Raw genomic sequence first — 16,327 nt, forward strand, 5'->3', positions numbered from 1 at the left:
GAGAGAGAGAGAGAGAGAGAGAGAGAGAGAGAGAGAGAGAGAGAGAAGAAAAACACTTTAAACACTTTAGGCTAGTCTAGGGTCTTGATATTTATGTGTAAACTCTGTTTTCTAATTAGCAACTAATTGCACATGTCTCTGCTACACTGTGATGCTTTGATGCCTGGCTGTATGGTCGAATGAGCAAATTAACCTATCCACCACTGCCCATGCTTACTGGTTCTTTCTGGTGAGAATATCTCTAGTAGGATTCAAGAGCCCCTCAGGTATCTACCCAGGGGTGTCAGAGCTGGGCTATATGAAAGATCTGATTTGAGTTTTCTAAGGAGGCTCATACAGATTTCCAGTGACTGTACCAGTTTACAATCCCACTGATAGTGAATAAGGGTTCCTCTTTCTCCACATCTTTGCCAGCATTGTTGAAATTTGTTTTCCTGGGGTCATCTTGACCGGAATAAATGGAATCTCAAAATAGTTTTCAGTTGCATTCTGCCATGCCTAAGGATGCTGAACACCTCCCCTCCCCCCATTTGACGACTCTTACTCGGGTATGTGCACATGTGTCTGTGTGGGCATGCAAGTGCTACAACACACATGGAGAGGTCAGTATAAGTTTCAGGAGCCACTTCTCTCCTTTCCCAGTGTGAGCTCCAGAGTCCAACTCCACTGCTAGGCTTGACAGCAAAGATTTTCATCTGATGGGCCATCTTTCTACCCAACCAAGTGTGTTGAACACTTTGTTTGTAGACAGGGTTTCTCTGTGTAGCTCTGGCCGTCTTGGAACTCACTCTGTAGACTAGGCTTTGAACTCACAGAAACCTGCCTGCCTCTGCCTCCCAAGTGCTGGGATTAAAGATGTTCACCACAACCGCCCAGCTTGTTAAACATTATTTAAAGTGCTTATTAGCTGTTTGTATTTCTCCTTCTGAGAATTCTTTATTCAATATCCCTTTTAAAAAATTGTTTTCTAGCTTATTTTTAAGTGATTTGTGTATTTTAGATATTAATTCACTGTCAGGTGTGTGGCTGGTCAAGATTTCATCCCATTTTGAGTTCTTCCTCTTCACCCCATTAGCTGTTTTTCTTTGCTGTGCAGGGGCTTTGAATTTTACTATCTTCCATTTGTCAATTTCCATTTTCTTCCTTGAGTGACTAGAGTCTTTTTCAGAAAGTCCTTACTTATGTCTGTTTCTTGAAGTGTTTCCCTTATCTTTTCCTCTAATGTTTTCATAGTTTTCATGTCATAAACACACACACACACACACACACACACACACATTTTATTTATTTAATGTATGTGTGCTCTGCTGCATATACACCCGCTTGCCTGAAGAGGGCATCAGATACCTCTATAGATGGTTGTGAGCCACCATGTAGTTGCTGGGAATTGAAAATTGAACTCTGGCAAATACAGAAGTGGATGCTCACAGTCATCTATTGGAGGGAATACAGGGCCCCTAATGAAAGAGCTAGAGAAAGTACCCAAGGAGCTGAAGGGGTTTGCAACCCAATAATAGGAACAACAATATGAACTAACCAGTACCCCCCAGAGCTGTGTCTCTAGTTGCATAGGTAGCAGAGGATGGCCTAGTTGGCCATCAATGGGAGGAGAGGCCCTTGGTATTGCGAAGATCATGTGCCCCAGTACAGGGGAACACTAGGGCCAGGAAGCAGGAATGGGTGGGTTAGGGAGCAGGGTGGGAGGAGGGTATAGGGGGCTTTGGGGATAGCGTTTGAAATGTAAATGAAGAAAATATCTAATAAAATTTTTTTAAAAAATTAAAAAAAAAAAGAAAATTGAACTCAGGACCTCTGGAAGAGCTGCCAGTGCTCTTAACCACTGAGCCATTCCACCAGCCCCCATCATGTCTTACTTAGACCTTACTTACTTAAGGTCTTTGATCCATTAGGAGTTGTCCACTTCCTCCCTGTCCCCCACCTTCCAGTACTGGAGTTACAAGCATTTGCCACCATGCCTGGCTTTCCTCCCCTCAACCTGTTGGCAGGCCCAGTCTTTTTTTTTTGGGGGGGGGGACAGGGTTTCTCTGCATAGCCCTGGCTGTCCTGGAACTCACTCTGTAGACCAGGATGGCCTTGAACTCAGAAATCCGCCTGCCTCTGCCTCCTGAGTGCTGGGATTAAAGGTGTGCATCATCCTTGCCTGGCCAGATTTTATATTCTTTCCAGTCCCCTCTTGCAGTGTTTCTGAACCTTTAAGGGCTTGGTATAACTATCCTGTTAAGAGCAGAGTCTGTCTCATTCTGAGCATCTTGAGTATCCTGCATCTCTCTGTTCATCTCCATCCACTGCAAAGAGAAGCATCTCCATTTAAGGCTGAGAGTGTCATAGTGTGTTAGGAACAGATTCCTTTCTGTGGAATCTGTCTCTCATCCAATAAGAGTGGTTGGTCACCCCCATAGCAGCTATGCCACCATCACACCTTTTATGCCTATTTGTTTTAATATGGATGCTGGGGACCAAACTCAAGTTCTCATATGTGACAGCAATCATTTTACCATTTCAGTTACCTACCTAGCCATGGAGTTGATTTTTGTATAGATTGAGAGTCAAAAATCTAGTATTATTTTTCTACATATGGATATCCATTTTTCATACTTGTTTAGGGACTGTATTTTCTCCAGTGAATGTTTTTAGCATCTCTAAACAAAAAACCTCTCTCTGTATGTATGTGTGTGTGCATGCAGGATCCCATGGAGGTCAGGTGTCAGATCCCTTAAAACTGGAGCTGTAGATGCTTATGAACCAACATGTAGGGTGCTGAGAACTGAACTCAGGTCCTGGTTTCTCTCTTTCTTTCTTTCTTTCTTTCTTTCTTTCTTTCTTTCTTTCTTTCTTTCTTTCTTTCTTTCTTTCTTTCTTTTTCTTTTTCTTTCTTTCTCTCTTTCTTTCTCTCTTTCCCTCTCCCTCTCCCTCTCCCTCTCCCTCTCCCTCTCCCTCCTCTCCCTTTCCTTTCCTTCTTTCCTTTTTGGTTTTTCAAGACAGGGTTTCTCTGTGTAGCTCTGGCTGTCCTGGAACTCACTCTGTAGACCAGGCTGGCCTTGAACTCAGAAATCCACCTGCATCTGCCTCCCAAGTGCTGGGATTAAAGGCATGCGCCACTGCAATGTAGGCATTTGGAGCCATCTGCTTCCCTTACGGAGTATCTTCATTGTATTGTGAAGGCTTTGGTATGTTGTTCTTTCATTTGATATTAGAAATGCTCACATTTTTCATTTCTTCTATGAACTCCCCCCAATCATTCAATCATGTGTTTCTTAATCTCCAAGGATTTGTGTATTCATAGTTTTGTCTTACTGTTGTAGTCATACAGAATACAAGGAATTATCTTAACTTTCCTAAATTTGTTAGGACTTATGTCCTAATATGTAGTCTATTTTAAGTAAAGTTCCTTGGGTCATTGAGAAGAATGTGGTCTGCTCCATTTAGTGGAATATTCTATAGATAACAAGTCCCTTTGTTCTATGATGCATTTAATCACAATATTTTTCTATATTTTTGCTAGGATAACTTTTTAAAAAAAAGATTTATTTATTTTATGTATATGAGTACAGATATGGTTGTGAGCCTTTATGTAGTTGTTGGGAATTGAATTTAGGACCTTTGCCCGCTCCGGTCAACCCTGCTTGCTCAGGCCCAAAGATTTATTTATTGTTATATGTAAGTACACTGTAGTTGTCTTCAGACTCACCAGAAGAGGGCGTCAGATCTCATTACAGATGGTTGTGAGCCACCATGTGGTTGCTGGGACTTGAACTCAGGACCTCAGAAGATTAGTTAGTGCTCTTACCCCCTGAGCCATCTCACCAGCCCCTAGGATAACTTTTAAATTAGTGAAAGTGGTGTATTGAAGTTAGGAATTTTTATATTATTATTTTTCTTTTTTTAAAGATTTATTTATTTTATGTATATGAGTACACTATAGCTGTCTTCAGACACACCAGAAGGTGGCTTCGGGTCCCATTACAGATGGTTGTGAGCTATCATGTGGTTGCTAGGAATCGAACTCAGTACCTTTGGAAGAAAAGTCAGTGCTCTTAACCGCTGAGCCAATTCTCCAGCCCAATTCTTTTTTTTTCCCAATAAGCTCATCCATCAATCAACAGCATGTTGCCATAATTCCATGCATTTGTGTATGTTCTGTTTTCTTCCTTGCTGTTGACTTATGGGCTTCCTTAGTATCAAGTGACCTTTGTTTCTTCTTAATTTAGTTTGAAGTATACCCTGTCACATATGAGAACAACAATACCTGCTTATTTTCCACACCTTTTCCTGCCTTTTACAGTGAGATGCATTTCGGAACCAACAAATGTATTGATTGAGACAGGGTTTTCCTACACTGCCCTGGCTGTCCTGGCATTCACTATACATACCAGGTTGGGCTTGAATCCACACCACCTGCCTCTGCCTCCTGAGTTAGAGGTATGACCTGTCATATTAGGTACGAGTCCTCCCTTTTGATTCAATCTGCTAGCTTGTGTCTTTTGATTAGGGAATTGAGACCAAATATATTCAGTCGTTGGAATGTGTGCCTTGCCATTTCTGGCTTTGTAGTGTTTGATGGTTTCCAGTCTTCTGATTATTCTAGCGATTGTCCTTTCCTGTAGCCTCATGGCTGCAGGCATCTCTCCCTTCAGTCTGAATGATTCAAGTATATCTCATAGAGTTGGCTTAGCAGTCGGGAGTCCCTTTAGCCTGTTGTAGGACGATTTCTGCTTTCTGTCTCTGATTATGGTAGTACCTTTGCTGGGTGCAGTGATGTGGGTTGACAATCATCTTTCAGTACTTGAAAGGCCTCATTCTAAGCCCTCTTGGCTTTATAAAAACTTACATTTGTGTGCACTGAGTATGGGCGCCCACGTGGTGCCATGTGTGTGTCTGTGCCTTGTGTGCGGTGTGGTCAGAGGACAGTATCTGGGAGTTAGTTCTCCCCATCATATGGGTTCCCAGGTACTGGTTGACAGGCTTGGCAGGGCCTTTCCCACTGAGCAGTCTCAGCAGCCTTTCCTGCTGCTGAGAAACCTGCTGGTACTTCGCTGGGCCCACCACATAGGAGCTGGTGCTTCTGTCCTGCCTCTTTCAGTATACATTTTCTTGACTATATACAATACAGCTTTGTCTTGTGCATGTAGTAATTTAATTCTGAGGCATTCTGACCTTGGTACATGGACATCTTGTGATCAGTCAGTCTTTCTAAGTCAAGGGCATAAACTGTGATTTCCCCCAAGGTAGTTTTATTTGTTTGTTTTGTGTTTAAGTTTTTGAACATCTTTTGTCATGTTTATTCAAAAGCACTGCATATTTTTTCATGCTATTATGACATCTAGTCTTTAAATGTCATCTTCCAATCATTTTTTGATAGTGTATATAGATACGAATATCCTGAGACTCCAGTCTAACTAGCTACCTAGCCAGCCTTGAACTCACTATGTATACCAGGCTAGTCTCAAACTCACGGAGATCTGCCTGCCTCTGCCTCCCCAGTGCTAGGACTAGAGGTGTGCCCCACCACACCTAGTCTACAGATATAGTTTTGACATCTGTGCTGTTACAAGTTCCCTGAGACTTTTGCTCGTGTAATTTTACCTCTCAAAAATATAAAGTCACCCAAGCATCACCTATAACTCAATTCTAAAATATATCCAAAACTCCTCTAAGAGTTGGCTTTTTTTGGTTTCTATGAATGTAAGCATTATTATTAATGTACCTTCAATAGACATAAATCACAATAACCCCCTGTCCCAACAAGGAAGTTAAAAAACATTAACAAAAAGGACCTACGCTAGGAGTAGAAATCCTGTGACACGCCAACTCTGCTGTGGTACCCAAAAGAGAGTGTGACACTCTTTAAGGCTTCTGAAGCATCAGAGAGTCCGGGGTCACTTTGAGAGGCGTCCTCAGGGTTCCGCCTGGTGGTCCCTCTTGGTGTCGACTGGTAACTGTACATTTCCCAATTCTTGTAGGTCTTAGACCACTGCTTGAACTTCGTCCCATGCCTTTTCTTGGAGAACTATATCCTAATGCGTCCTTTAGTCAGTTTGAGTTTGTCAGCCAAGGCCTTCAGACTCTGCTCTTTAGGGTGGCGGTCTGTCTCATGGCGCTTTTGTAGCTCCAGGAACTGCTTATATGTGATCCCAAAGTTCCCATCCCAGTAAGAAAAGCACAAGAGTTGTCTCCATCTCAGTTACTTCCTTCCATCTTGGCTGCAGCTCACTTGAGTTCCATTCTTCAGTTTGAGCCCTCTAAAAGATTTTATATTTTTGTTACTCCATCTCTAACCTTGGGCAGCTCTGCTTCCTGCTTCCATAACTGTGTTTGCTTGATCTTACATCTAAATGATGTTTGTAACTGACTCTTTCTAGATAGCATGCTCTTGAGTTCTTCCACATTGCAGTGTATCAGGGCTTTACTTTTCCTTGCTGAGTAGTACTCCATCGTATGGTAAACAATTTATCACCAGGTGAACCTTTGGGTTATTTCTATTTTTGGTGGTTAAGCATAATGTTATGAACATTCATTTTTGTATTTTAAATGCATGTATTTTTATGTGAAGCATATTTTCATCTTGGGTAAATTTCTAGCAATAGAACTGCAAACTCATATAATAACTTGATTTTTGATTTGTTGTTAATAGAAACTCTATAAGTTTATTTAGATTGTAGAGCCCCAATTATGTATTTGGAAGAGAAAAGTGGAACCTATTCTTATGAAGTTGAAGTAGCAGTATTGGTTAGAATGTGGCTCAGTGGCAGAACCTGTGCTCAGCATATGCAAAGTCCTGATTTCATCCTTAGAACAATAAAGAAAAAAGGACTAGTATTTAAATAAGACTTGGCTGATTTCTTTAGTTGCTTACAACATTAGGAAAATTATGATGTACACATTTCTCTAATCAAAAGACTTAATGAAGCATATGTTCTTATATAGACAGTACCTCCTCCTAAATTATGATCACATTTCAAAGAGGCTGCCAAAGAGTTCTAGGTAGATAATTTTGGCCTGTGTAATTTTACTAAACTGTAGCTAGAAATTGTGGCCTTTATTGACATCAACACTTGAGAAATATTTTGTTTAGACTTTTATGCTCAATTACATGTCTGTGTGTCAGTATGTACGTGTGAGTGGAACACCCATAGACACAGGAGGCATCAGAGTGCCCTGAAGCTGCAGTTACAGGCAATTGTGACTCACCCACAATGTGTGCTGGCAATTCCAGTTGGGTCCTTTGCAACGGCAGTAGGCACCCTTTAACTACTGAGCTATCTCTACAGTCCCTACAGTTCCCATTTGACTGACTTCTCTGAGAGAGTGTGTGCGTGTCAAAGACGTCAGATCTCCTTGAACTAGAGTCACAGGCAATTATGCCCCGAGCTCCACACCCCAGTCTAGTTTTTCTTTTTTTTTCTTGCATAAGTCTTGGGAGTTGAGCAGGTATCTACTCATAAACCACATCTCCCCTGCCCAAATGCCTTCCATGGTACCAGGATTCTGGCTGAGTTCCTCCCAGGTGCAGCTAATCTTCACATGGGCTCACCCTCCAGCCCCTTCCAGAAGACACTACCAGAAGACGGCCTTGCTGGTGACCTCAGAGGCGACCTCTTTGTTCCCTGCATTGTTCTTTCAGGCTCATCTACGTGGCGGGCCGGGAAGGCCACATGCTTAAAGTGCTCTCCTTCATCAGTGTCAAGCGCCTCACGCCAGCCCCTGCCCTCATATTTTATGTAAGTATGGGTTTCACCTGAGACAGCAGCAGAAAGCAGAGGGCTCTCTCTTGGCAGGAGATCCAGTACAGCTGTGCTGCTGAACCCAGACTTTCTGAGAGCCAAGCTCCTTTATTCCTAGACATAACCCAGAATCCTCCATGCTTCTGTGCCCTGCTCCTTACATGGATGGACTTATCTGTTCTGAGGCAGATGACGACAGGAAGGCCTATAGCTAAAATCCCCCATGGCTATGCTATCTTGGGGATAGGTAGGCCTGGCTCAGGGCCAGAACATTAACTCCACTCATGTCCATTTCCCCACTTCCCCTGAAGATGAGTAAACAGACCCAGAAATTGGAATCCCAAGTCCAGGACCAGGCCACAAATGCAGTCATGACCAGATCTGAATTTCATCATAGTCAAAACTTTAAAAACGTTTCTGTTAAAGTCATCCTTATAAAGCTGGTGTACAAAATGTGTGTGTGTGTGTATTGTTTTGTCTTGCTTAAAATCATGACTTTAGGTCAGATATGGTGGTCTATATCCAGCACTCAGGAGGCTGAGGCAGGAAGGTCACAAGTTTCAGGTCAGCCTGGATTATAGAGCAAGACTGTGTGCGTGCACACATGCATGCATGCATACATGCACATATCCAGGGGCACAACTTCATAGACTCAAAGTTCAAGTTCTTCCTGTGGAGCCTTGAAAACAGATAACACAGTGGGCCAGGCTGAGCCTGCCTACTGGGAGACAGGAAGTCTATGCAAGAGAAGCTGCTCCCTCAGCCTTCTGTGAGGACAGGGACAATGTCTGTGTGCACTGGCGACCTAAAACATGACTCTTCTTCCTCCTAGGGTACAATAGCCATCATTTACATCATCCCTGGGGACATCAACTCCTTAGTCAATTATTTCAGTTTTGCTGCATGGCTGTTTTATGGTATGACAATCCTAGGACTTGTTGTGATGAGATTCACAAGGAAAGACCTAGAGAGGCCCATCAAGGTAAGTCAGTCTGTGCTCACTGTCACAGCTGCATGGGTTTCTGGAAAGAATTGGAAGGCAGCCATTTCTAATGCTCTTCATCCCCACTGCTCTGAGGAACATCCCCTGCCCATTTAAAATGATAGCTTATGATCCACACAGTCACTGGGGCACTCATTCATCAAGCTTTAGAGAGGACTCACATCCCACCTGTCCCCAGTCCTGACAGATCCTGGCCTCTCTGACATGCTTATACACGGATGAGGTCTTTGGAACGGGCTCTGCTCCCAGCCTGTGTATATGTAGGGTGTGCTTCAGTCCTTCCATGGCCACAGGCTGATGCATGCTTACATACCCGTGAGGAAGTAGGATGAACAACCATGTTACTTTATGCTTCTGGAAATGGATAAGCACCAATCTAAGAAAGATGTAGGCAAAAGGAGGGCTGCAGCGGGCAGGGGCAGGGTAAGGAGGGCTCAGTTAGCTTAGGACTCTGTTGCTTAGAGCTGTCTGATGGTCTAGTCGCATCTCAGCTGTTTACCCTCCACATCTAGGGTTCATTTAGCATCTCCAGCAGGCAAGATCATGGTGGCAGTATAAGTTTCCAGTCTTCACAAACACCCTCATAAAAACAGCGATAAAATACCCAAGGGGAAAACTCTCATAGCCAGCATCATCAGCACATGAGAAAATGGGTGATCTCCACAACCCTAGACTGGGGCACGACGGAAGCACCAGTTGCCCCGCACCCATAAGTTCTAGGATGGGCACACTGGGTAGGGCCCACTAGTGGAAGTGCAAGAGCAATGTAACTACCTTCTCCCCCCAGAGTCTTAGGATTGTCCCACAAAGCCTCCTTTTCAGGCCAGCAGCTGGAGACAGAAAATACAGAAGAGTATCAGGGCACAGCTGGGAAGGAAGTCCCTAGGGAGGATGTTACACCTGAACATCATAGCACATTAGGAAGCACCACGAAGGATTATCACTAAGGAGCACAAGAACAAAGAAGCATGCAAGGGACCAGGAACTGGGAAGGAGAGGGAAAGGTACTAGACAAAAATAAGTGAAAGAAAATGAGTAAGCCAAGCAGAAAACATGTTCTAACTCAGGGATAAAAAAGAATCCCTAGGAAAGGGCAGTTCTTAGGCCATGTATCCCCGGGGAGGGAAGGTGGTTGGAGGAAGGACTCCACTATCCAGCCAACAGCAAAAAGCACACACTTCCAAGGGGGAAGGCCAGAGCTAGTGCAGGCAACAAAATGTTTTCTGGTGCAAATTATGGAACTTTAAAAATGCCTTGGGCATCCACTTCTTTCTTGTCCTTGCCTCCATCCCCAAGTCACTTCTAGAGTGTGTGCGTGTGTGTCGGGGGAGGGGAAAGACCCCTTTGACCACACTTGAACTAGAAGACGATGCCATGTTACCTAAGGGGAGAGGATACAAGTCAGTCTGCTGTCCAGTCAAACTGACCCTGAAGAACAGACCCCGTGGAGGGATGCAGGTCTTCCTGCGACCTCAGCACTCAGGAGCAGAGGGAAGACTGCTGTGAGCTCAGTCCAACAAGGATACATCTGTCTGTCTGAGACCTTGTCTTGAAGTGGAGGGAGGTAAAGAGAGAGGAGGGGAAGAGAGAAATATCAGGCAAATGAATAAATAGAAAATAGGTTGGGATCTTACCAGGCAAGTACCTAAACTCAAAGCATTGCTTAAGACAAAAAGGTAAAACAAGCAACAACAAATCCCAACTCATTGATAAAAGCCAGAATGCACAGCTAAGGAGCCTACTTACCAACGGGACAGCAGCTCTATTCACAAAGCTGTAGGAGAAACAGAATCAAACCCTCTAACAGGCAGCTTGCAAACACCCACCTTTCTCTGCAGCAGGCCCTGACCCATCACTAGAAAAAGCAACCGAAGGTCTGAAGACTAAAGCAAAGTGGAGAGCAGCCTGGGTTCAGAGCTTAAAGACTCCCACCAAGGCCTGAGCAAGCCGCCACCTGCCTCCTTGAAGGCATGTGGGCGGTCAGATGGGATTGTCCTATGGAGGTCCAGCCAAAGAGCTCCTTTCACCTGCAGCCACCTGCTTGCAGGAGTGAGCCTTAACATGTGGAGAAAGTCACATGGAGCTAGAGTTGAACACTGCATGGCATTAACCATCCAGTTTCTCTAACTTGACATGGGCGATGAGACGAGGGGGAGGGAGGGAATATGGAAGTTGAAAGCAGGCAGCTGTAATTTGGTAGAGATGCAAGCTTTCTTTATATTCAAATGAAACATCTGATTTTTAACATTCTAGTGAAGACACAGGCAGGAGAGGTGAAATGATGGGCAAAGCTGTGCCCATGCCAGGCTTCCCCACGCCCGCCTGCCTTGTTTCTAACCCAGTTTCTGTGCCATGCCCACGTGTTGATGTTCTGCTTACAGGTGCCCATCTTCATCCCTATCATTGTGATTCTCGTATCTGTTTTCTTGATCCTGGCTCCAATCATCAGTTCACCGGCCTGGGAGTATCTCTACTGTGTGTTGTTCATACTGAGTGGACTTATATTTTACTTCCTTTTTGTCTACTACAAGTTCGGATGGGCCCAGAGACTCTCCAGTAAGTATCAGCAGAAGGGTGTAAGGAAAGTGCACCGGCTCCACTCAGCACATCGCATTCCCTCTTTAGAACTGCACACTCCGCAGTGATGCCCTCTGGACCCATCCTTGGTGTCCTCTGTTCCTATCAATTACTTTAACAAGGAGGTGGCAAAAGCACCATTGTGTATTGCCAAACACACATTTACTGTTAACACTTTTCCATGAAGACCACACTGAGGGTGGAGTTTACAAGCATCTATACAGCTTCATCAGATGAGGTCTTTCAGAGCGTGGCCTTTACTGTTGTTGCTATTTTGAGGCTAAAATTACCCCCCAAAGGATAGCTAGAACCAGAACCAGGTAGAGGACAAAGGCCGGAACCCCCACCCCCCACCCCCGCACACTTCAGCCACAGATCTCTGTGCGCTGCCGTCTTGGTCCTCAGCTGTTTGGGCACACGTTTCAAAAAGCTAGTTGCATTAGCTCTCTGTTTCTAACTGGAAAGTACGGTGCCCCACAACTCTGAACTATACCTGGCTTTGAGTTTTGAGACAAGGTCTCACTATGTAGCCTAGGCTGGCATCCCAACTCTTGATCCTCCTGCCTCAGCCTTCCCAGTACTGGGGTTACAGGTGTGCGCCACTGCACTCGGCTGTGCTTTAAAGTCTAACGATCATATTTAGTGTTTTGCTATAGAGCAGATTCGGTCCCCCAAACTCCAGACTTAAGGCTCCTGAGCATCAGTAGGTGATGATGGAACCATAGCATGTCTCCTTACTGTATGGTGTCTCTTTTAAGGACAGGGATTGGGCTGTGCAGTTTAATCCTGGATCAAGCACAGGGTGCTGTGCACTACAGCTACTGGGTGTTAACTGAGTGAGTGACTGTGATTGGAACATGCCTCTTCAGCCGGGCAGTGCAAGCCTGGGATCAGTACTGGGCAGCGGTTGGAAGATTACACAGAGAGACCATCTCAACAGAAACAAAAAAAGAAAACCTTTTTTATTTATTTACTTATTTTTGTGTGTAGTTCTGGCTGATCTGGAACTAACTTTGTAGACCAGGCTGGCCTTGAACTCATGGAGATCTGCCTGCTTCTAACTCTCAAGTGCTGGGATTAAAGGCATGTGCCACCACTGCAGGGCTTTGAAAAAAAAAAAACAAACCTATCTTTAAAGTAGAACGTCTGGCCCTTCCCTGTTGCATATCTGCAACTTAAGACAAGGACTTCTAGTTGAGAGCCAAATGGAGCTGCAGACGGGGAAGGTCACCTTCAGCTTGAGCGGTGCCACTCTCTGCCCATGCTAACAGCTATTAAAGCTGGTACCTCACTTACCTCACAGGGATGCAAGAACTAAGAGGGAGAACTTATTTCCTGTCGACCAAAGTAAAGTATGATCTTTACCTTTCCTGGGACCACAGAGAGAGTGAAACCTGCAGAAATCTAAGGACAGTCAGCAACAAGCTGCTCACTGTACCAGCCGCTAAGACCTGATGACAAACTGCTCTAATATGACTATCAGGAGGCTCAAACAGAATCACGAGTTTGACCGAGGCCAGCCTGGGCTTCACAGCAAGACATTGTTTTAAACAAACCACAAACACAATGAATTGGTCTAAGGTGGTGAAAGCAAAATGAACAATTTGCATTTTAAACCAAATGTCACCCTGGTTACTTCAGATTCATCCATGCTTTGCAGCAGATACACATGATTGAGTCATAGAATACAGTTCTTTGGTAGGAAGTAACTTACTTCTGAAGAGCCCATGCAGTGACTACGGCAGTTCTGATAACTGTGAGTTTCAGTTGTCCCATACTGCAGGTTCTAGTCAGTGACACACCACTGAGTCGGAACAGTGAGGCCTCATACCACTCTACTCTAACTGCACCTATGTCCTGGCTTCTTCTGTTCCAGGGCCGGTCACAAAGCACCTGCAGATGCTGATGGAAGTCGTCCCACCAGAAAAGGACCCAGAGTAAACGGTCCATCACTTGTAGCCCAAAGCTGTGATCAATTTATTTTTGTAAGCAATTATTTGTGGTTATTTCTTCCTGGTGTTTTTCTTAATGAAAACATGTATTCAGATATTTGTTTAATACTATTATTTTTAGCTATCCCTAATTCTGTGAGTTAAGGGTTTTAAGTAGAGGTAAGATATGTTTTCTGACATTATCAGGAATGATGGATGTGGTGGCACATGCCTCTAATCCTAGCACAGGGAGGTGAACCTCTGTGACTTAGAGACCAGCCTAGTCTACAGACTGAGTTCTAGGTCAGCCAGGACTACATTGAGACCCTGTCTCAAAAAACCAAAATCCAAAAACATACAAACAAAAACCACCCCTCCAACCCCCACCCCCCCAAAAAAAAAAAACAAAAAAAAAAAACAAAAAAAATCAAAACCCAGAAACCCCTAAGTTACCAGGAAATGTTACCCATTACCTGACAGGATGGATGGCTAGGGAAGGCTGCAGAAGAGCATGCCCATTGCAGAAGTGTTAACTAATGAGTAGCAAGGCACAATGTGCCACAGACTGGACCTAACTTGGGGTCCCTGATCTGCGGGGAACAGGTCTCTTGGTTGCAGGTGAGTGACAGACAGTCCACACGAGAGAGGGTGTAAAACTGAATGTATTCTCATAAAGTGAACACCAACGTTATAAAGTACAGAGAACAAAGGGGTAGGATGTCACAGTAGGCAAAGTACNTTGAAGTTACTTGACACAAAACAGAGAAATGACTTCAAAGGGACTTACAGGAGCCAGGTAATGTTTACAGTTAAGATAAAGCAGTTCTGCCTAGGGTCAGCTAAAGACAGGTAGGGATTTCACACCCTAGTCACAATTCGTGCTTTTTCTTTGAGCCTTGTGAGAGCTAGCACCAGGGGGTTCCGCACTAGCAGACCTTCTCATGAATAATGCAATACCACAACCCCCCTATTTTCTAGGCCTTGGTAAATATTTGCATATGAAAGTAACCTTTTCACTGAATTCTGAGCTCCTGGCTTTAAGGAATATCAGGACTTGGGAATACTGGCTTTAAGGGAACTACACCTATGGTAAAAGTTTAATCTTTAAAGGCATTAATAATATTAAAAGAGAGCATACATCATATTAGCATGCGGATAGGGTTCGTGTATAGAGAATATTGGAAGTGCCAGGACTCCAAGAGGCTGAATCTCCTTGAGATTCTTTTTCTCAGGACTCTTCCAGGTTTCAGACCTGTTGCGAGCCACCACTGAAGTAGGTGTGGCAACAATGCCTAACTGAATGAAGGGGAGCTGGGCGGTAGCACAGGCAAGGCTCTGTGTTTGTTACTACAGAACAGGGAACCTCTAAACTCAACCAAATCCACAGGCAGACAGGCTGCTGCTCCTGGGAGGTTTACACTTGCTTTCCTCCTGCTCTTCCTGCCACCACTCCCATTTTTTACCCTGTGCTGTACATAGCTGGTCTGTGTCCCTTGCAACTGTCCAAGGCAACTCCACTGGGGCCAGCATCACACGCATCCTAACTTGCTGCCTTTGCTGGCATTTTACTTTCTAGAAAGTGTGAATGTTCCTTTGCATTTGACAACAGAACAAAAAACTGTGAACAACATTACACTGGAGCTTTATTGATAATCTACTGTAAAGATGCTCGTATCATATGGGAACAATTCTAGAGCACAAACTCTTCAAGCATTTCCATGTCACATTTTAGAAATGAACCTCAATCAGTACAGTTTAATATAATACAGAACAGCAATAGCGGATGTTTGCACAGCCAGCCTGTGTGCTACAAGGTACTGCTCAGAGGTTTAAGTATTGGAAAATCTGACCACCTGAAAAAAAATGACGTAAAGAGAGCTGTGTCCCATTTCCTTGGGTCTTCTGGGACAGCCTGCCACTTGTAATCAGTGTTCAGTGCCACCACAGCCCTTCTCCAGCTGGGTGGACCTGCATCTGTACAAATGGACACTGACCACGCCCAGTCTCACAGCTGAATTGTTCCAGCAAGACACCATGCTTTCTGCTGTCTCAAGAGCCACTTTGCATTATGGCCACTCTGATACCAGCCTATCAACCTGAGAGTCACAGCAGCAAAAAGGATGTCCTCCTGGTAGCTGCCCAGGCTGGGCAGTCTCTGACCGCTGGCACAGGTCTGACCCTTCTCACAGTCAATGTAAAAGCCAGGTGCCCACCTGACAACACCCTGAATTCTCTTGGGCTGCCTGTGCTCAGGTCTTATTTTACAGATAAGAAAACCAAGAACCAGTGTGGGCACAGCCCTGCTCCTGGCACAGAGAGCCTTGACTATGCAGTGACTCACTCCTGGGGTAACAGAAATCTTGACATCTGTGTTTCTTTTTATTTTTTTGACACTGGTTCTTATGTAGCTCAGGCTGGCCTGACACTTCTAGGTCCTCCTGTCTCCATCTCTCAAATGCTGGAATTATAGGCATGGGCACATCCTGGGATATTTATACTTTGATATAAAGAGGAGTAAGTGCTTGTGGTAGTCACTCAGCAGTGCTGTCTCATCCAGGCCCCTTCTCACTTCTAGGGAAGCTAATGCAGAAATGCTAAGGCTCAGGGTTGTGAAGTTCCCAGTGGCTCACCCTCCCAATTATTTCAGTGACATTTTAATAACTTCACACACCCCTTCCCCAAACCAGAGTGTACAGGAACATCTCCTACCTAAGGTCAGGGTTGCTCCTCCCTCCTTTCTACATGGAGTAGTCGGGACGAGCTGAGTCACTGAGAGGACACACTGTATAAGCTTGGGATACACTAGACCTCTGCTTGAAAAGACTTTTTTGGAAACAGAACCTCCCTATATAGGCCAGACTGCCCTCAAACTTGCAATCCTCCTGCCTCAATCTCCAGAATGTTGGAATTAAAAATGTCTCTAACTTGTGGGGCAGTGGTGGCGCACGCCTTTAATCTCAGCACTTGGGAGGCAGAAACAGGCAGATTTCTGAGTTTGAAGCCAGCCTGGTCTACAGAGTGAGTTCCAGGACAGCCAGGGCTACACAGAGAAACCCTGTCTCGAAAAAAAAAAA

At 44.5% G+C, this 16,327-nt stretch overlaps 1 protein-coding gene across 1 annotated transcript in view; it reads left to right on the plus strand.

Moving 5' to 3' along the window:
- The window catches only part of Slc7a9 (solute carrier family 7 member 9), a 22,220-nt gene extending 8,888 nt beyond the window's left edge, over nt 1-13,332 (plus strand). Inside the window, exons 10-13 of the mRNA XM_021221004.2 lie at nt 7,643-7,739; nt 8,575-8,724; nt 11,127-11,301; nt 13,199-13,332. Coding sequence (XP_021076663.1) covers nt 7,643-7,739; nt 8,575-8,724; nt 11,127-11,301; nt 13,199-13,263 — 487 coding nt within the window. The 3' untranslated portion in view covers nt 13,264-13,332. The remainder of the gene's footprint in view (nt 1-7,642; nt 7,740-8,574; nt 8,725-11,126; nt 11,302-13,198) is intronic.
- The last annotated feature ends 2,995 nt before the right edge of the window (nt 13,333-16,327 follow it).

This window comes from Mus pahari, chromosome 1 (genome assembly GCF_900095145.1).
Source record: "Mus pahari chromosome 1, PAHARI_EIJ_v1.1, whole genome shotgun sequence".
Lineage (NCBI taxonomy): Eukaryota > Metazoa > Chordata > Mammalia > Rodentia > Muridae > Mus > Mus pahari.